The 21,776-nt window shown below is 41.4% G+C and overlaps 1 protein-coding gene across 1 annotated transcript in view; it reads left to right on the top strand.

Annotated features, from left to right (window-relative positions):
• Positions 1–21,776, top strand: part of fgf2 (fibroblast growth factor 2) — a 34,044-nt gene that overhangs the window by 6,738 nt on the left and 5,530 nt on the right. Inside the window, exon 2 of the mRNA XM_042336393.1 lies at positions 8,394–8,497. Coding sequence (XP_042192327.1) covers positions 8,394–8,497 — 104 coding nt within the window. The remainder of the gene's footprint in view (positions 1–8,393; positions 8,498–21,776) is intronic.

A 21,776-nucleotide genomic window follows, 5' to 3' on the forward strand; every position in this document is an offset into this window, starting at 1 on the left:
ATAATAATAATAATAATAATAACAATGCCATCCTTGTTTGCCGGAGAAAGTAATTCTCAGTAATTGGATAACTGCATTTGTTAAATATTGGAAATTGGCACCAACACCGACAGCTCATGTCTGGTTTCAAAAAGTGTTTATGCACTGCACAAACTTTGGTCTCAAGGTTTATGACTTCACTTGCATTCTTCAGTTTAGATTACAGCCTTTTATTCACTCCAAGCTATCTGGTACGGCCAGCTTTCATGCGGAAATGAAATCTGTATTTGAAATTTGTTGCTTGCTCTCTGCGATGCTATAATTATTTTTATTGTTCAGTGGGTGGAAGGAGAGCTTTAAGCTGTTCATTGCATTTTCATCTGGAGATGAGTATTGCATGGACAGCGATCGCCGCTGTCGGTTGGAAAAATTAAGTCGCATTATTTTGTATAGTGCATTTCACATCGGTAGGACCTCCTTCCCAAAGTGCTTCACAGGGTACACTGTAATGTGCAGTGACTGTGTTTGTGGGTTAACGCAGCAGCCAATTCGCACATCAACTGAGATAGATGGGAAAATCTGCATTTTTACAACATTCTATGGGAGTGTCATTGGACGACGATTTCAAAATCCCGACATGGGGCTTGAACCTACAACCTTCTGATTCAGAGTTGAGATTGTGACCAACTGAGTCAAGCTTACACCCCCAAAGAAACATATTCCTTTACTGAAATTTTAAAGGGGGTCTACAATCAAGGTAACCAGAAATAAGGAAAGCCAAGGTGTAATTAATACTATTCATCTCTTTTCCAAAGTGCTTTTCCAAAAAGTTCCTTTTAACCTTACAGCTTCTGGTGGAGATTGGCTTCATTGAGCAACTCCCAGGATGAGCATGTAATAGTATATCTCTTTTCTCTGCGGCAATTTCTGAGAAGCATCCCCTAAGAAATGAGTGTTAGTTTCCATTTTCCACTCCCAATTGTCCTTCAATTTTCCCTGAGAGAGTACTTCATCGTAGAGTTTAGTGTTCCGAACATATGCCAATGCTGAGAACATCAAACCTGATGAAGCTTGACCATGGTTTTGGCCGCTTCCTTTCACTCTAAATTGAAAGTCACACTCGAATACAAATGTTCAGCTCCTTGTCATTGTAATAGCAACTGCCCTGTCGTGTTACGAAGAAAGCTGGCCAAAAAGTGAAGGATCTCAATAATTCTCGTCGCCCACAGCAATTTCAGTGGTCTCCGAAGCCTATATGTATATTGTTCAGTGTATATTGCTGAAAATGCTGGGGCTTGCCAGAAGTAATAGAGTAACTAGCGACTGGATCTTGATATTCTGAATAAATCTAGAAAGTGCACGCACAATAATAGTGAGAAAGCTTTGTGCACCACCATCTACCTGAAGATTTATTTTCCTTGCAATCACATGGAAGCCTCTCACTCTAAGCACCTGGCAATGTCACACTCCCCACCTTACAGATGTAAGGCTCATCTTCAGTCCTTGAACTGGCAATGGACTTTGGGGAAATCTTTTACCCTGGCTTCCCGGCATTTATACTTTCCCAACCTACAAGAGAAAATTATTATAATTGATAAATAGCAGTCTTCATTCTAATGTTTTATTACCACAGGTGGAATTGTTCTCCTTCGGGGTCAGGTACCAGGGGACACAGATGTAGGATCATTGTCAAAAGAACCAGAGGGGAGATGAGGAGAATTTTTTTCCACAGAGAGCTGTGATGGTCTGGAATGCGCTGCCTGAAAGATTGGTGGAAACAGATTCAACAACAACTTTCAAAAGGGAATTAGATAGGTTCTTGAAAAGGAAAAAAATTGCAAGGATATGGGGAGAGAGCGGGGGAGTGGGGACTGATTGGGCAGCTCTTCCAAAGAGCTGCCACAGGTACATTGGGCCGAATGGCCTCCTTCTGTGCTGTAATATTCTATGATTCTATCATTATGATGCATAACAAAACATCGCTACTTTAGGTAATCGGTATGGAAATCTTCAAGTTACAAACTTTTGAAGTGACTTTTGTTGGAAATTGCACCAGGGTTGCAAAGGCAGATGTTCAAAGCTCCACTGTATTTATGTGTTGTTGGGGGCGCAGATGACTGTCTTGCTGGGGGTAAGGGAAAAGGTGCCTTTAGACTTCCGATGTAGCTTTAATTGGCTTGATCAAGATCACAAAAACCCAGCAGTGCTTCATTCAGTTACTGACAGAGCTTCAACTGCCTAGGAACTTAAAATGTTCTTGCATACAAATGTACAAATCATCAACTATTTGTAAAGTTTTGGTGAAAGTTTTCATATATGAAGAACTGAGCGATGTATAAATCGGATTGCAGTCTTAAAAAGGGTTTGCCAACCTTCGCACTTTTGACCACAGAAACGTTCTGTTTCATTCAATCGCTATACTCAGATCTTTCGGTCTATTACGCAGCATATGTCGATACAGCTGTATTACACTCCATGTGTACAAAGGGAATCGCATTCCCGTTTCTTAATTGTCCTGTATCAGCCTGGCTCACTTGATAGCCCTCTCGCCTCTGCCTCAGAAGGCTGCGGATTCAATTCCCACAGCAGACTTTGAGCTCACAGTCTAGGCCAGTGGTCCAGATCAACCAAATACGTTTTCTTCATTGAATATTTCTTGATTTTATGCCACATTTAGATGAGATGTTAAACTGAGATTCTGTCCGCCTGTTCAGCTCGATATTCAAAATCCCATGGCAACTGTTCAAAAATAGCGGGGATGTTTTGTAAAATATAAAATTGGTCGCTGTTTGTGGGGCATCGCTGCGTGCAAATTGGCTGTCGGGTTCACTTACAAATACACTCACTACAGCTTGCAATAAATCTTGTAAAGCTCCTTGATATGCTTGACCATGTGATAAGGAGCTAAATCGAAGGCAAGCATTATTTCCAAAACACACACAATAGACCCCTCAAACTGCACTCTCCACCCCCCCCCCACCCCCCCCACCACCACCCCCACCGTACGTGGCCATTTTCTGTCTCAATAAATATTAGCCGAAAAACCCTCAAAACTCGGCAACAATAGAATTGGAGTGAGTCCATGTTGAATGTTTCGTAGCAACGGGCCATTCAGCCCATCGAGTTTATTAGATTTTGGCGTAATCTTTTAATAATTGTCCTTGTGATTTGATTATAGTGCCTTTTCACTATCGGAGGGCCACGAAATTAGGGCACAGATTTGTGCTGTGACGTGTGGACTCTGTATTTTGTAGTAATGTCCCACAAACTGTTACAAGTTGAATCAAGTCGTAGATTGTCGGCCAGGACGGCAAGAGAAACTCACTGCCCTTTGAGTCGTGCCACAAGCTTTTCAGCATCCGTTCGAAAAGGCAGAGAGAACATCTCATTCCACAGAACGGCGCCTTCAACAACAGAGGGCTTCCCCCAGCACTGCGTCAGTTTGATTCCACAACCTTCTGACTCAGAGGGTCTCGTGGTACTAACTGAGCCAGGCTGACGGCACAAATTCCAATGCAATCCCTTTCATGTAACCCTTAATTAATAGCTCTGAGTTGTCTCAGTGACGTGATAAGGCGCTACAACAAAATGCAATGACTATTACTTTATTATTATTATTATTATTTAAACTATATAATTTCCAACATTCAGTAGAACCCTCATAGCTGAATGTATATAATCTTAAGACATCGGCAACATTCTAGATTTGATTGTTAAGAGTGTTATGATCAGTGATGCTTCATTTTCTCCCCGGTAAGCCACACGTTTAATAACAACTGCGTTCAGAATATGCCATTAAAAATGTGAAAGCAAGCGCTGAATTGCTACCATATGTCTGTAGCTATCTTGTTTTAAAAATGATGAGCCACAGACTCAGGAATTTTATGATGCACATTTTCTGGGCTGTCCATCGAGAGATTAATAGTCTTGCTGTACTGAAATTTAAAATGCGTAAGGGCTCACAGCACAGTTGAAGCATTAGTTATTACGGGTTGTACTCTCCTCCCAACACCCAGCTATATTCAAATATAATGTAGTTTGTTCCCTTCGTAGCTGTTTGAGGGACGTTGCTGGGTACAAATAGGCTGCTGTTTTTGCCAACAAAATAGTCGCGCCAGTAAATCCTGTGAAGTGCTTTCTGATTTCCTCCTGATACGACATCAAGTGCAAAGATTGTTATTGCTGCTATTACAATATTGGTGATGGACTGAAAGGTCTCAGTGCCCACCACCTTGGCATCTCAGTACAAAATAATATCGACATAGGCGTAACATTATATGGTTTATACGAAGAAAAATAGTACCAAAGATAAAGGTAATATTGCATCCAAAATTAGTCTGCGTTCTGATGGTACTATAAGGTAGTAAAGGGCAAGGTCACCTGATGGTGTATCATCAGAGGTCTTGCTCTTAAATGTATACAACAAAATAAAAGCCTACCAAATAGTTAACTTATTTTTTTTAAAAAAAATCTAAATTCTCTTACTTCAGTTGTATCCATATGAAAAGCAAAAGCTGCATAGCACAAGGATCTACAGTATTTAGGTTTAGACAAGTAAAACTCAGTTCAAATAATCCAAACAGGTTTTCCATCCTGATCTAAGAGTGAGCAGTCAGCTTCGCAGTGTGCCCTTAAAATTAATTTAGGCTTAAACATCAGGGGAATTAAACAGAGACTGTTTTTGCCACACTGAAAATCAGTCATAACAAGGTAAAATATCTGCAGAGTGACAGAAGACAAGAAGTATGTGGGCATTACTGAAATATTTTCATTGAAAGTCAAGGTCAAAAGATTATAGTTACTCCCCAGACTCTTGCTGCGTACTGGTTTGTCGTGGATGAACACACACTTAATTATTGGCAACAATTTGGCAGCCTACATTATTTGTTATTGGCAGAGTTTTTCCTTGTACATAAAATGACGGAAGGTATAAAATAGAAAAGTGGATACGCTGCTGGAATCTTTTTAATCAAATGCATCCCGCTGCAGGCCACCAAAAGCCTCTTATTTTGCGGGTTGGGCTGAGCTGTCTGGCAAAGGGTAGGGAATGTGATCGTCATATCGAATCTCGACCACTCAATAAATTGGTAAGAGGGGCGGAGTGGGAGGTACGAGCCATGTCCCCAGCTCCGCTTCTCTTGCCGCCACCCTCGAAGCGGAGATCGATGGGAAGAGAGGTGCAGCTGGGAGATAAAGGTGTCAATCGTACCCGGGGCCCCTCCGACCTCAAAGGCCCCAAACTTATTGGTTTATCTGGCTCTGCATGCGAATCAATTCACTGATTCTAGTGATTTGCTTTCCCGGTTGCCAGGATCAGTAAAGTGAATTGAATTGCATGTAGCGTAGAAAGGAAATGGACCTGTTGACCCAACTAATTTGTACCTGTGTTTATACTCTACCAGAGCCTCCAACCCTTTTAATCCCCTCTCCCACACCCTTCTATTCCCCTTTCCCGTATGTATGCATCAAATTTCCTCTTATACATGGATACTTTTGGCTTCAACCACAGCTTTCAACAAGGAGTTCATCAATCTCACCACCCTCTGCTTAAAGCAATTCCTCCTAATCTCCCTTTAAATCTGATACTAGCTGTTGTACGGTATTCATGCTCCCTCCCTTGCCAACATGTGGAAGCCTATTATATGTAATAATAATCCTTGCATTTGACATAGCGTCTGAGCGCGTCTTTGAGACGTCTCAAAGTGCTTCAAAGAATACACTGTAAAGTGACGTGACTGTACATTTTGTGGGCAAAACACGGCAGCCAATTGCGCACAGCAGTGTCCCACACACAGTCATGGGTTGAATGAGCAAATTATTTTATTTTTTCAAAGGGATTATTATCCCTGGACTCGCCAGTCGACTAACAACCGGGTTCCTACTTACTGCTGGTAAACAGAGGCGTGTGGAGTAAGGAAACTTGCCTAACGTTTCGCCCTGTCTGGGAATCGAACCCGGGTCCTTTCACTTGCGAGGCGATTGCTCTAACCGCTGAGCTGCACGACTCCACAAGTACTGTGCTAGGATTTCAGTAACACGTTCAGAAAACATCAACGACATAAGTTGATGCTAAGAATAAAATTTACCATCATCCTATGAATAATTCATTTTGAACCATCTATTTTTGAAACCGAAAGATTTCAAGACTCAATAACTCACATTTTCCATACCGGCTCAGCACACTCATCGCTGAGGTGAAAGAAACTTGTGAATCCAGGAGAGTTGAAAATCTTCAATAGGTTTTGATGAAGGATCTAACCTGCAATCCTAAACTTTCTTTCAAATTCTAATATACAATAATAGTAATACATTTACGTTCCCCTTATCGTATTCTTTCACAATTTAAAAAAAAAACCTTATCGGGTACTTTATACTTTGCAGCTAACGGACACCCTGACAAGGAATTCTTCAATGTTTAACGGTCGATTGTGAACCATATTTTTATTAACACTGAAATTGAAGACTGTGCTGGAACATGGCAAATACTCTCAGCTGCACATCCGTAGAAATCTTCTTAGTCTTTTCAGTTTGTCTGTTCGAACTGTTTTTCTGTTGTTCGCTACCAATTGGCAGACTTACTCAAGAGAGGCGGCAGGCACTGTTTGAGTGGTTTGAAAGAGCGAGGTGAACTCTAGAGATTGACTGAAATTGGCAAGCTTACACCGAGCTTACACTGGAGTTTGGAGAGTGGTTTTGTTCCATCTTGGTGTTGTGGTAAGCCACGGTGGCCAAATATTTGATGCAGCGTAATTTGCACACCGAGGAGGTTTTCGTTTGTTATTCCACAATTAGTAATTAATGTAGGAATTTTACTTGGGAGACTGTTCGTTGAGGAACGGCATTAAATTGCCTCGCGGCAAACCAAGTTGATTAAAAACACTGTTAAACAAGGTGCGCTGCTATTTCAGTGTGATTGCACATATGTTTCGTCATGTTATGTAACAATTGGTGCTAGTCATATACCTGCCAGGAACTGACAAATGGCATCTGGTGGTTTAACTTGACATATTTAATTATTAATGTGCAGTGTCATTTGAAACTTGCTTTAGTCTAACATTTTAAATGCAGTGTAGAGTGTTTCCACAACTCCTCAAAAATGTTTTTGCTGTCAGGAAACATTCCCACTCCCCCACGGTGCAAATCAGTTGGCACAGGAACAAAAAAAACTTATCGTGTGAAGCATTTTGAGGCGTTTCAATATCAGAAGGTGCTACAATATTTATTGCAGGGATTAACTGCATACGCCATATACACAATTGCTTAAATGTAATACTGTATTGAGTCAATTTGTGAAGAGTGCATGTGGAGCTTTTTTGGTGAGTGACCCAGTGATGCTTGAGGGGGGTGGGGGGGTGGGAAGAGGGGAGATGGAAGCTTCAGATAATATCTTTTGATGTCGCATCTTTTGATATGATGATATGTAGCTTTACAATAACAAGTAACTTTTACTGTAGAACAGTAAAATGTTCTACAATACAGCATCCCTCCAGTGTTGCGTGTGTACAATGCCTTCAGAGGTTTTCTGTGAAGAGCAGTGACTGTAACTGTAGGCAAACACGGCAGTCAATTTGCACACAACAATGCCCCGCAAACATACCATGAAGTGAATGACCAGTTATTTTTAATTTGGGAAATTTGTTGGTCAGGACACTGCGATAAACTCCCTTCTCCGAATAGTGCCGTAGGATCTTTAACGCCCACCTGAACAGAAGATGGGACCTCAGTTTAACATTTCATCCAAAAATATGTTACGTTGAGGGTAATACAGTTTACCCCCAGCACTGCATTTGCTCTATTCCTTCTCCAGAGAAGCTTGAAGTCTGTGGGTTTGAAACCGAATTAAAATGTTAAGCAACATATCATCATCTTCCATTCCAGTTGCCTTTAAAACTCTTGTTGGCAGAACATGGTGTCCCAGTAAACGTTGTCCAACTTACCAGTGGTCAGTTGTTTTTCTAAGGCCTCTTAACACAGTACCCTTATGGGGAGAATACACTCAGTACAAATTAAAGTGTCCATTGGATTGTTTTTTGTTCAAAATCGGAAAAGTCTCTGCTTACACGCACGTGAATTTATTTGTTGTAGAGTAAATCCAATATCAATCTATTCAATCTATCCTAATCTTGTAACTTTGTTTTTCTATCCCTAACTCATGGTTTGATTCCCTAACCTAATTCTAACCATGTTTGGAGTCTATTCTGCGTCATGAGCACAGAGGAATTTCTGCATGCGCTTCATTCCATAATTGACAGCCAATGACATTTGGTTCGAGACATCGCTGATAAGTCAGTGGATGACTTTAAAGCACAAGAGAATTGCTCTGTGCTGTTTCTTCTCCCCTCAGGACAATTTTTACAAAATTGGCACATCTTTTCAAACCTTCGCTTCACGTATTACAATTGTTTTTGTTCCAGTTAAACTTCAGCTACAAGCAGAAACTGTAGGAGTGATATCGATCAAGGGGGTCTGTGCGAACCGTTACCTTGCTATGAACGAAGATGGGAAACTGTACGGCTCAGTAAGTATGATGCAGTGCTTGCTCCCCTCTTTTTTAATTGTTGTATTTTATTCTTTTCTTTATGTTCTTTTGACCGTTCCTGCTTTTTCGTTTGGATTAAATTGAGTTGGGCTGGGGGGGGGGGGAATGGGGTCTACGGGCTCCTTGATTTCCCGGGGGAGGGAGGGAGAGGGGAGGGAGGGAGAGGGGAGGGAGGGAGAGGGGAGGGAGGAAGAGGATCCTGCTATTATTCTGACTATTCTTTCTCATGGTGGTAAAAGAAATTTGGCGAAGTATGTCTGCCTATTCTGTAAATAAGCAGGTCATTTGATGACCCGAAAGTCTTTTTGTAAAAGGAATCCATCAAAGCACTGGGAGCAAATTGGCCAGATATGTGCAGCGAGACCAGGTGTTGTGCCTCTTTATTAGTGCGGGTTGGGATTGTGTGGCTCAGAACCACTGTGTTATAAAGGAACTCCACTGCTTGGTGGTGTGCCACAGAGAGCAGGTATAATTCTCTGCTCTGACATTCATTGACATTCCCTAATAATAATCCTCCAAAACCAAAACCAATAATAAATTGGCCATTTTCAATCTACGACTGTTTGTGGGACATTGCTGTGCGCAATTGGCTGCCGCGTTCGCCCATAAATATACAGTCAATTCACTTTACAGTGTGTTCTCTGAAGCGCTTTGGGACGTCCTCCCGACGTGAAGAGCGCTATATCAAATGCAACGATTATTATTATTATTATTCCTTCTCTCTAATTGCTGGGTCATGTGGGAACACTTATACGGTGCAGTGACACTGGCATTTTCTGCCCCCTCTCTCAGAAACACACGCCTTGGCATTGTGCACCCCCCGAGACAGTTGGAAAATGCCACACTTGATGTGTTTCTGCTTGTCAGGGATTTCTTTAAAAAAAAGAAACCTGTGTTCCTCTCGCTGAACAAGGCTTAAAAGGGCAGAGATGTGACCTGTTTCCAGACTGCACCTTCTTGTGGTGTTTGTGGAATAAATTGGGAACTTTATTATCTTGGCCACGGTATAAAGGTTGATGCTGAATATCGGGGATACAGAAATGAAAAACCTGTTTGAGTACTTTATCTCTTACTTTTGTTCATCGGCGTCCACACACTCACTCCTACTGCCGTACAAAAGTCTGCAAAAGAAAAAGGAAGAAGAAAAAAAGTCCTCTCCTTCCCTCTGTACACTGGCTGAACCAGCATAGTATGTCCCGCAGTAAAAGCCATAGTTGACCCTCCGCCCATGCTGTTGGTGAAGCGGCCTTCAGGTGGGACATGGTATTTATCGTTCCAGCAACAATCTGAGTGTCTTGAGTTTATCTTGGACTGCATCACTGAGGGAGGAACTGGCTGTTTGAACCATATTTCCGTGCCAACAAACTGTGTGGCACGCAGAGCACACTTGGATGGTTTTCCGAATATTCATTTGGAACTTGCACGTCCGTCGCGAAACCCAATGGACGGGCCGACATTTGCAGCAAGAGTCCCATAAATGAACTACAGGGTGTCCACAAAGTCACGTTACCTCCCCCTTCCCACCACCACCCCGTTACAAAACAGTGACGTGAGACTACGGAAGAACTCAAACAATTTGTCACTTGGTTAAAAGTGAAATTTTCAAATGTTTGATAATCGCCTGCTACCAATCGTGTATATTCACTGACACGACATCGCCTTTGGATAGTGCTGCATTCTAACACACTATCTGAATCACACTACCACACGTTGCCACACGCTACCACACTCGCGGGGTCTGGTTTGCACCTTAAACTTGCAGACTTCTTTTTTTTAAATCTTCACTTCCAAACATAGCAAGTGCGGCTGGTAATGCGGTATTATTTTACACACACACACACACGCACCAAGTGTGGTGGAAATCTGGAACTCTCTCCCCCAAAAAGGCTGTGGATGCTGGATCCATTCAAATCGTCAAGGCTGAGGTGGATAGATTTTGATTAGATAAAGGGTATCGAGGGATATGGGACAAAGGCGGGTATTTGAAGTTGAGCTACAGATCAGCCATGATTTAATGGAATGGCAGAACAGACTATGATGGCTACGGTGGTCTACTCCTGTTCGTATGTTTGTGCTGTACCCACAGATGTGAAGATTTGCATCCTCGTCTGATTTGGGTTTTTTTTTGAAAAAGAAATCGAACCAAGCAGGATTTTGTTTTTGAAAACCTGCAGGCCCCAGAACATCTGTGTGCATAAATTATTATGGAAGGAAAATTTCTATGGATTGACGTTTGGAATCACATTCCACAATTGATTCAAAGACCACCTGTGATTTGGGGCATCGCTCCAGGTGCCCTTTAAATTCATTGAACTCCCTAACGTATTCTGAATCATCCATATCTGCAAAAGTGAGTAATTTGCTGGCAGGGCGGTATTTTATTCTGAAATAGTCTATGTGAATATGTGCGTTGGAGCGCTGCAAGGGTAGGTCATTTTTAAAAAAATAACTTACATAAAAAAAAATAAAAAAACGAGGTCACTACACTTTACAATACATTTTCCGAAGCGTTTTGAGACATTTCAGCCACGTGATGAGGCTTTATGAAGTGCGAGGATTATTATATTTTAAGCGGAGATACCAGGTAGTGTGGGTGCTGAACTTGTGAAAGGATGAGTGGGGGGTCAATGCTGAATTATTTAGCACTTCTTGAGTCAGCTCCGAAAACAATACAATTGGTGCAATGTGAGACTGGAAGGTGTTGAATACTCAATTAGGATTAATTGGACAATTTGAGGAGGAACCAGTGAAAGGAAGTAGAAAAGGACACTAGGAGAGGGACAAAGGGTGTGCGATGTAGAGTGTTGTTTTATTCAGAATTTGGAAAGACAAACTAAAGAAGCTACTAACACACCTGTGACTTCGAGTGAGTTATGTTACAAAAGATTTGCTCTTAAAAGAGCCAGCACTCAATGGGCCAAATGGCCTTCTTCTGTGCTGTAAATTTCTGTGGTTGTAAAGTCAGTAGTCAGATAATTAAAATGTTTTGCTATTGTTCTGTTTTTAAAAACAGATCTCCTATTGTAAGTAGAAATGAGGTCGTTATGATGGCATCTTAGGAACAACTAGAGTATTGTAGCATTTTTTATAGTCTCATTTCTGGGTGTATGGGTGTAACAGTGATTTGTTTTCCAGTGAATTATGGCCGTATAAGTTCTGGTGTTACCATGAGTAATCTTATATGAGCCTTGTTTTTCTTCCAAAGCACTAAGCTTGCAGATGGGTGATGGTCTGTTTAATGGTATTCCAGATGAATGCTCTCACTTTCCCCCCCCCCCCCCCCGCCTCCCGCAGAAAAGAACCTTTGCCTTATCAAAGCTCATCCATTGTATTACTGGGTAAGAGTACTGCTTGGTGTAAAAGCCAAGGCGAGTGTCAGCCTGCTTTAGTTGGTAGCACTCTTGTTTCTGCGTCAGAAGGTTATGGATTCAAGCTAAACATCAAGACTCTGAGCTGATGGTCTGGGCTGATGCTCTAATGTAGTGCTGGGGAAGCACTACATTGTTGGAGGTGCTTTCCTTTCGATCAGACGTTAAGCCAAGGCTCTCCCTGTTCAGGTGGATGTTAAAGATTCAACCACTACTTGTAAAGAGAGGGATTTCTACCAGAGTCCTGACCAACAATTACCCCGGGTTGAAATTGGTCACTCACTTCCTGGCTGTTTGTGGAACATTGTTGTGTGAAAATCGGCTGCCAGATTCGCCCACAATTACAGTCATTACACTTTATCAGAAGACATTTTGACGTGATGAGGTGCTATGTCAAATTCAAAATTTTTTTAAGACCATATCGCCCAGTGTAATATAAAACACTTTTGTCACTAATCCTGGTCTATGGAAAGTTGCCTGATCTCAGCCAAGGGCCACAGTGGATTGTTACAATTGGTCTCGGCCCCATTTTATTACATAATTATAGCGCTTAATATAAGATCTCTGGGACGCTACCCTGCATGAGGGGCGCTATATGAATGCAAGTTGTTGTGGTTATTTTTTCTCTTCCCCACTCCCCACCCTCCCCAGGCTATGGAAGTGAAAATTCAATTGAACGATTGCAACTCAGTGACTCTTACATACATGCACAGGTACATTTGCGGAAAGAGCGCCTTTGGAGGTAAAGAGCAATTACCGCACGTAAGTGACACCCACCCTACAGGATCTCTGATCTGACCTGAATTTCCATACAGCCAGTCGGATAAGATGAAAGTGTTTTTTCTACTGGCTGTGAGTACCATGTGGAATGATTTGGCTACTCACTGAGTTAGGATAGCATTAAGCTTGACTGATGCCCTCAGCAAACCTATAAGTTGTTGTTGTTGTTGTTGTTGTAAGTGTACTCCTGAATTGGCCACCACATTTTGCAGGTGGAAAGAGAGAGAGATCATAAAGTAGAGACCTACCTGCTCATTGGAGCTAGAATTGTGACCTGTATTTAACCGGTTGTAGCTTGTTAAACTCGGTTAAAAGTGTCAAATGTCTATTTTTCCCCTTAAAGAGAGCAAAATCTATCGGCGAGCTGATCACCTGCACTCATTTCAATACCCTTCTAGAAACCCACCTCTGTGACCGTACCAAGCATCTTACCCCAGTTTTCCATCTCGTTTGGGTTTCCATTCCACCTCTTGTAAAGGGCTTCCAGTCGTGGACGTATATGAAAGGCGCCATATAAGTGCAAGTTGTTAAGGAAAATGCCTGCAATAATATCAGTTTCTATGCTGTTAAAAAGCTTAAATACTACAGGGTATTTGAATAGCCTCACTTCATGTTACATTTCTGTAGGTAGGGTTTAAAAGCCATCTGCTTTGTAAATATTTACAATGGCAGTAAAGTAAAGACAACATGCTGAAAACTGTGAGCCGTACACAGACTAACATTTGTCTAGTGGATAAATCTCAAAAGCTTAACTGTGTTGATTTACAAATTAGTGGGATTTTCAGTAATATTGTGGAAAAAGTAGCAACATATTACAATTTTCTGTTGTAATTTCACGTTCCATACTTTGGTTCTGGATTAAATACTTACAAGAACAATTTTTTTTTTTTGTTCGGGAAAGTTCTCCCCCTGCAAGAGCTGTATGTAACTTTCCTGCTTTTTATATTAAAAAAATGCTATTTATTTTTCTCCTCTTTGTGGAGTCCTGTAGCTCAGTGGTTGGAGCGCTCGCCTTGCAAACGTGAGGGCCTGGGTTTGATTCCCAATCAGGGCGAAAAGTTGGGCAAGTTTCCTTACTCCACACTCCTCTGTTTACCCGGCAGTAAATAGGAACCTGATTGTTAGTCAATTGGTGATTGCTTTTCTGGGGGTGATAATCCCTTCTTTAAAAAAATGAATAATAATTTGGTCACTCAATCCACGGCTGTTTGTGGGGACGCCGCTGCGCGCAATTGGCTGCCGCGTTTAGACCACAAATATACAGTTAATTCACTTTACAGTGTATTCTGTGAAGCTCTTTGAGACGTCGCAGCGACGTGATAAGGCGGGATATCAAATGCAAGGATTATTATTATATTAAACTACTGCTTTAGTTTTTCAGTTTGTGTATCTGCTGCTTCAGGTGGTCAGTCTGCCAGCCCCCAAATCTCCGTTTGTGTCTGCTTTATTTTTGTTATTTCCAGGCATGAGGTACTGTACTGTCTTAAGTAATGTTCTGAGTCGATTTTTATGTTTCTTGTCGTCCCTCTACCTTCTCCACTCCGCTGTCGTCCAGTATAAAATAAAATAAAAATAGAGTAAAATTTCTGGTCGATAAATCAAACATTGTACATGTAATGCAGCCATGAGCTACAAACTCCTTCATCTGTCATAAAAATCCTGTTGGTGGGGGGGGGAAAAGATTCTTAACTTAAAACTTTTTTTTAAAAACAAGAAACTTTTGATACAGGGTCAAGTTGCCTGGTGAATGGAGCAGATATTTGCAGACAGAGCTCTGGCAATGTTCCACTGGCTGCTGAAGGTGCAGAGTGTCCTATACAATCTTTCTTTCCGTCCATGCGAAATCTCACATTTCCTGACTCGTCTCCATCTTCGCTCTCCCGTCTTTACTCGTCGTCTTCCTATCACGAGAAGAGAAAAAAAGAACAGTTTAGGCTTCGTTTTTTAGACGCAGAGTCGTTGGGATTTGGAATGCCCTGTTAGGTAAGGTGGTAGAAGCAGAGGCCATTGTGGATTTCAAGAGGGAAGATATATACTGATAGGAAGGGTAGAGGTTTGAAGGAGTATGGGGGATAAGGCAGGGCAGCGTGCGGTCTTCTCTTTTCCAATTAGAGCCAACCCACCATCTTCTGCCTTCTCTCATAACTTGGATTCCTCATACCTGGAATTTGGCATTATTACTGCAGACATTTTTTTTTAAAGAAAAACATAATACGTCAGCCTGCGATCCTAATGTGCGCTGGGGAAAGGCTGGGAGCAAATATGCTCTGCAGAAAGCTGCCTGGATAGTGAGAGAGAGAAGCTAATTGTTTAACTGAGGAATATTTTTTATATTTCTCGTGACAGTAAAATAAATTTTGGAAAACTGCACATGTAAATTTTTACCATGTCTGCTGCTATGTGTTTTGTGTTGAGCCTGAGAAGAGGAAATAAGCCTTGACAATTGAAACCAAAATACTAGAAACCAAATTTCCTGAGGGGTAAAAGAGGCAAGATTGATTTTAATTTTAAAACAATAAGCATTAATTGGTCATTGTAGTCCCGAATCCTTGATTACTCTCAATGGGGAAAAAATCTCCCACATGTAATGAGGTTTTACACAATGTACTTAAAAAAAAGAGAATAAACAGAGCACGTGCTAATCAAAATCTGTCCAATGGATGCGCTCTGAGACGCTATCCTGAGGGAAGGGCGCTATATAAGTGCAAGTTGTTGTTGTAGGCACAATGCCTATCAAATCTCAGGATTTAATTAAAAGCACCAAGGTTAGACCAGATAAGTGCAGTGAAGGTCTGCCTTTATTTTTTTTAAGAAAAAAAATATAAAGTAAACAAAAAAACTTGCCCCAATGCTGCTAGATGCTGAAGCTTTGGTCAACTAATCCAACCTATCCTGAGTTTTTTAAATTGTCCCATTTTCCAACTGAGTTTGGCAATGTGTCAGGCCCTGTAGACAAGATGTGGAGTCTGCCAAAACTTTCTTAAGGCCTTAAATATGCTTAGCCACCAATTTCAAATATTAGCAAGGCTGTAAGCCAAGCAACTGACAAACATTCCCAACCTCCTGCTCTCCTTAGAGCAGAGCATTCACATATATGCCAGGGTTAAATCAAGGCAGAACTAGCTACCAACTAATTAAATTTTTTGTGTACTGGTTATGATATCTTCTGCCTCGTTTTTGTCATCCTTGAAATGGAAGCTCAGCTCATGTGGTGTTCGTTAGTGTGTGTATCTGATAATTTCTCAATTCTTCCATGAAATGCCTTCCTATCATGGTGACATTTACCATTTTCATTGAGTTTTTGTTTCTTCCTGAGTAGTCCTACTGCAGTCTTACAGCTGACAAAAAAGGCTGTAGCTTTCACTACTCGTCCCACTTCATAAATGCATCTGCAGTTTGACATTTTGCCAGTAGATCCCTCTTTGTGTTGGGTGTACAAGAACTTGGAACTGTCAAGTGAAGCATTTTTTAGATACTTTCTCCCACACTAACCTTTCAGCTGCATTATTGCACTTAGAAGCTCCAGTGAGCAAATCTCTTATAGCCATCGAGTTTTGGGTCTCAACCCCCTGATGAGGCAACTTCTGTGGCAGTCTGAGAGACTGTCATGTTCACTGGCTCCTCCAAACTTTGGATGACTCATTGTTTTCCAATGTTGGGATAACTTTTCACTTCACGCTTCTGATCAAGTAGCTGAGCCTGAAGCCTTGATCAGCTGTAGGATCATAGTTCATTGGCAGTGCCTCCTTGCTGCTTTAGAGGGTTTGTATTGCTGTAACTTTGATGATGCATGCTCCAGGGTCATATGACTGGCAAGATCTTCCTCTTTGACCACGTCTTTGGGCACACTCCTACCCTACCTGCCATCAACCCCTCCTGATCCCAACCCTCAGCTCAGGTCCAGATCCCTGACTGCTTCTCTGGATGTGAAAGGTGCTATGCAAATGTAATTTGTTGTTGTTGCTGGTGTTTGTGTTGGTATCTTTAGGTATTATGATTATCAGTTGAGTTATGTTAGAAGCAGAGCATAAATTTATGATTTGATGAAGAACATGATTTAAACATGTACATTGTGTAAAGCATGATGCTTCCACCCTGCCCTCTGCCATCTCACTTGCAGCCATATTCCTGAGTAAGAAGGAGTTGGCTTGGATCCTTTTGGTAAAAACAAAAGTTGAAGTCTGATCTCTCAATTGCCTGTAAATGCTCTTCACTTCCTGTCAATAAGGCTTAGTTGATTTATTCAAGAGACTTTGGCAAAATTTAGGCCTTGTGGCTGCTTTCTCAGCTGCCTACTATTGACCTAAGCAGAGATCTGCATCCTTCCTGGGCGTAGGTGCCAATCCCAGTGTTGGGATTTGGCTGGAAAGCTCAATGCCAGGATCTGAGCCTTTTCTGATAATGAGCTCTTCATTTATGTTCCAGTGCCAACCTCCATATCCTGGAATGTAGTGTGACTCAAGTCAATGATAGCACAGTCAGTCAGCAGACAGATAGCTCATCGTAGTGTGTTTTGTTTCTGATTGGGACCCGACATAGTGAGTTTCCATTGAGGATACCTTCTTGTGGAAATCATGTTAGCAATAAGAAATCTACCATAATCTTCTCCTTTTCTGAGTTTTGCTTTCCTTCAAAAAAAAACACACACATACTTTACGCTTCCTTCTGTAGGTTGGAAGGAAGTCTGCAGACCTACAGCCCCTCCTGGAATTGATATAGAAACCCAAAATGACTGTCCTTCAATTGTGAACCCCAGACCCAAGCATTGTTAAAACTATGGAAGCAAGGAGTGGCGTTTCCAATCCAGAGCAGATGGTGCTCGTATCAGCAGTTTGTGGGAAACGAGTCACTTAAAGTTTCTATTCAGAGAACCATGGTTCTTCTTCAGTGGATGAGTTTTGTGCTTGGGAGTTTTCAAATTACTCAAAAATCATTGTTTTTCTTGGACTCCCCCCGCCCCCTGCTCATTTTCAGGCTAATATGAATAGACAGTCTTTCTTTACAAAGAATTTAGAGGCAAATTTTCTGCCTTAACCAAAAATAATTACATAAATTTTAGCCTCTTTAAATTTTAAGATTGTGTTTAATTTTTGGAAAATGTTTTGGAGTTTTTACCTCACATTTGGGAGTATGGTCTAAACTCTTCAACCGTTGGGCTTTCTTGGGATTTCCAGAGTCTTAACTGCTTAAATAGTAATTCTGAACAATCTGCATAATTAACTCAATGAACCAAAGAAAGTGTAATTCTATTTCTTTCCAAACTTAAAAAGCTTTTGTTAAAACAAAATGCTAATTCATCCCAGTTGGATCTGCAGGCAAAGTACATTCAGTAAATGCATTGACTGTCCTCAACTCTGAATGCTGCTGGAATTGGCTCATTGCTTTATTTACTATGGAGTCTAATAAACTGGCTCCAATGTTTCAGCTGTATATAAAACGATTCTGCAGAGATCTATTATTGCCAATGTTAGTTTCTCCATTAATGATAGTGCTGCAGTCTTAACAACACAAAGTTACAAAACTGGAGAACGTTGCAATGAAAGCATCACTGCACTTTCTTGGTTTGAATATAAACTTGCTCTGTTTGTTATTGGTTGATTCACGGCAGTTGAAATGATTTCAGATGTTACTGCTTTATTTGTAGTTAAATGTTGAAGAACAAGATGAGGAAAGCCATTCCTGGTAATGGAGCATTTTTGCACTTTTGGAAGTCATTATCATCATTAGAGAATCATCTGGTTTGGTTGCTTTGTGGGCCACATGCAGACTTGGGGTAGACCTTCACTCGGTTGGCTCAGTTAAGTTGAAGTTTTTGTGAGTACTTTTCATAACCATTAAACTTATTCCATTATTTGGCATCTATCTACAACAATGCACCATGTATTTATTTACCTTCATGAAGCCTATATATTAACTAGGTTGGCTACGTAGGAAAGGAATTCATGGCCGATTCACGTTGCGTTGCCTCAAACTCATTGGAGCAGAAAAGCTATCCCTGCTGTAGAGTTGCTTCAAGCCAAACACATTCAGAGCATTGGAAATTGGTCTGGTTACTTGTCTGGGGAAGGAGTTGGGGAAATGCCTGATTTGTTGCTGTATCAGAAAGATTAAGCAGTTGTTGCGTGCCTTAGCATTGGTGTTTTATTTTTATAGTGCTGCTAACAGAAGCTAACCTAGAACCAGCTCCTATGATGGCCTGGATTAGTAAAGGCACCGTGCAGTTTAACACAGGCCAAGAGGTTGCATGTTTGTGTCCTGGCCTGTGCTGGGTTAAATGATGACTGCTGAGGCAGCATTTGGGGTGCTAGAATTGGCTTCGGGTTATGGAAGGGAAAGGCAGTTAGTTCCTGATCGGTATCTAATGACCCATGTTGGAAAATATGTTTATACAAGGCTCTGCAGTTTGGGAGATGTGGCCGGAATGTTATTTGTTGACAGGATTATGGCTATCCCTCGAGAAGGGATTGGTTCTGCCAATGCTGGTCCTGAATTGAAAGTTCAATTGAAATGTGCACGAATAGAAGACGTCACGTTTAATTTTCACGTCTTTTCTCGTCTCCTTCAGTCAACGTCCTTGCCTGGAGCTCCCCTTTCTCTATAGGAATTCTTCCGTACAGAAATTTGAACCTCATCTGCCGAGAGCGAGTGGAATGGTTTTGGGGACACGAGAGGTGTTGACCTACAAGTGGTTTATGTGTCCTTGGTCACCACCGTTTTGAAATATCTGACCTGGTTCCATTTCTTACAGCACAACACAGTATTTAGCTGTAGAATTGACGTACAGTTTTCAACACGTTTGGGCAAAAAGTCAACTTGTTTCAAACGTTTTGCATAGTCTGTACTTAAACCTGTATTGCCTTCCATTCATTTCTTACCTCGGAGACGGTAAGCAAAGTGGGTCACACGCTACTAAATACAACGGATGCTGGAAATCATCTCTTGAAAATCTTCCCGATTGAGGTAATTGGTGTCCATAAAACAGTTAATATCTCCCTGAGGGACTCCATCTTCATTTTCAGCACTGGCTGCCTTTCTATTAGAAGAGAGATGTGTAGGAAACGCATGCGATTTTCCCTCGATATGTTGTTAACCTTGTTGGTCAGGTTACATTGGGGGGAGACTGTCTGGAACCTATTACAGCATCTGTAACTATTTTTTTCCATATTGTGCATTCTTCTCCGCTACACGATTACTTTGTTTCTCCCTTCATGTGTTTTGGTTTCAAGTATCTGTTTTACATCTTGCCCTTTAGTATGACGTGTGAGAGGATAGGCTTAGCCCTTTTGAGGAAGGGTGAACGCGACAGAGATGGTAATCTGCCGACTGTAATAGTTCTTTGTAATAGTTCTTTTCTTCCAAAGTGTTTTGACTTTTCGGCATCTTTTTCACTCTCTGAAAAAAGAGTTTGCTGTTTCATACTGTTGGTTTGAATAGGCTGTGCTTTAGTTTGGAGATTTTATGCCTGGCAAAGCTAAATAAATCCTGCAAAGGGCATGCCATTCAACACGCTCTTAAATGTTGTGCAAAGTTTTGATTGAAACTTACTCCTACTCAGTCCACAGAATAAACCTCCCAGGCCCCATTTCCGAGAATCTGTGTTGTTACTGTTATTGCCATCACATGTAGGTTGTAAGCCCCCGAGTACAGTCAGAATATAAGCACTGCACTCTTGTGTTTAAGTCTGTTTTCGGTTGCGTTAGTTGTGTTCGGTTGGAATACAAACATGATTTATGCCTCGAATTGTGTCTTTGAAGGCCTTCTGTAAAAACACCATATTATTTATTTTTGTTGTTTATTTATTTATTTACGATTGTTATTTATTTATTGTTCAGATACTTTTGCCGTTTGACAAAAGCACTCGCTCTCAGGGCGCATCCCAAAGGAGAAATGTTGGCACGTGGTTGCTCCAGTTGCTTTGTTGAGGCATCGTGAATTTTCAGATCTTTCAGATCAGCTTTACTTTTTGCAGTGGAAGGTACAGTCATGCATTTAGTAGCTATTATAGATTTGGGGATTTCCTGGAGAATACGTTGAACTGCCTACTGCCGCCAGATGTTGTTACAGATGTTGAACTGCTTTGAGGCATTGTTATTTTTGTCAATATAAGGAGTGAGTGGTGGTGGGGTCCTTTTTGGGGAAGGTGGGGGGGAGGGGGAAAGAAGAAAACTGTTAAGTATAGACTGACGAGTAAAGTGTTGTCAAGGATTTCTACACCTGACTTTAAATTTGAAGCTCTTGTGTTTTCAGTCTCGCTGCTGCATGTCATTTATTGCCGTCGAGCTATCGTTTTTTGGGGGGTGGGAGGAGGAGAAAAAGAAAGCATCTCTCCAGACTGTAGGGCACACATGGGAAAGTTTGATCGATTGGAATATCTAACTTGATAACGCTCCACATGCTCTGGATAAATACCAGCTCTCACTGATGAAATATGCTGCAATAATGCTACCCCGACCTCATCTACAAATGGTTCCTCATGTCCTCACTCGACTAAGAATTTTGTCTAATGTTGAAATTACTTATATAGGTTCAACTATGGTTTAGAGTTTCTCTCTCCCAACTCCCCCCCCCCCCCCCCACCCCAGATCCTCCTCAGTCTTTTCAATTCTGAATGCATGTGTCACAAAAGCTACGTGGAATACTGTGGCATGGTGGCAATTCCCCAGAGCTGAGATAAAGCAATGCTGTTAGCTTGACATCAAGACCTACAGAGTTTAATGCCAACTATTCAGAGTACTTTAGATTGATTATAAATACGATGTCCTATCATGTACACTCCTAAAGATAAAGTAAATACAGAGGAAATTCCCGCACAGGACTGTTAGCAAAATATATAAGGATCGGAAAGGAGATGGCTTGCTTTGGTCATTATGGTTTTAATATTTTGAGATTCAGTGGCTTCCATTTCCTTCATTTTATTGAGACATCCGTTGGCTTCTCACTTCTACCATCAGGATAGACAAGTGGCAGGAGGAACTGCTGTCTACTTTATAATCCCAATGCTTACACCAATTGTATGAGTCAGCTAGGGAGGAGAAGGAGGGGGGAGAGAGAATGAAACAGCCTGTATGGACACATTTACCCAGAGTATATAGAAGTGAACTTCTGTCTGT

The sequence above is a fragment of the Callorhinchus milii genome, unplaced genomic scaffold, assembly GCF_018977255.1.
Source record: "Callorhinchus milii isolate IMCB2004 unplaced genomic scaffold, IMCB_Cmil_1.0 Scaffold1, whole genome shotgun sequence".
In the NCBI taxonomy this organism is placed as follows: domain Eukaryota; kingdom Metazoa; phylum Chordata; class Chondrichthyes; order Chimaeriformes; family Callorhinchidae; genus Callorhinchus; species Callorhinchus milii.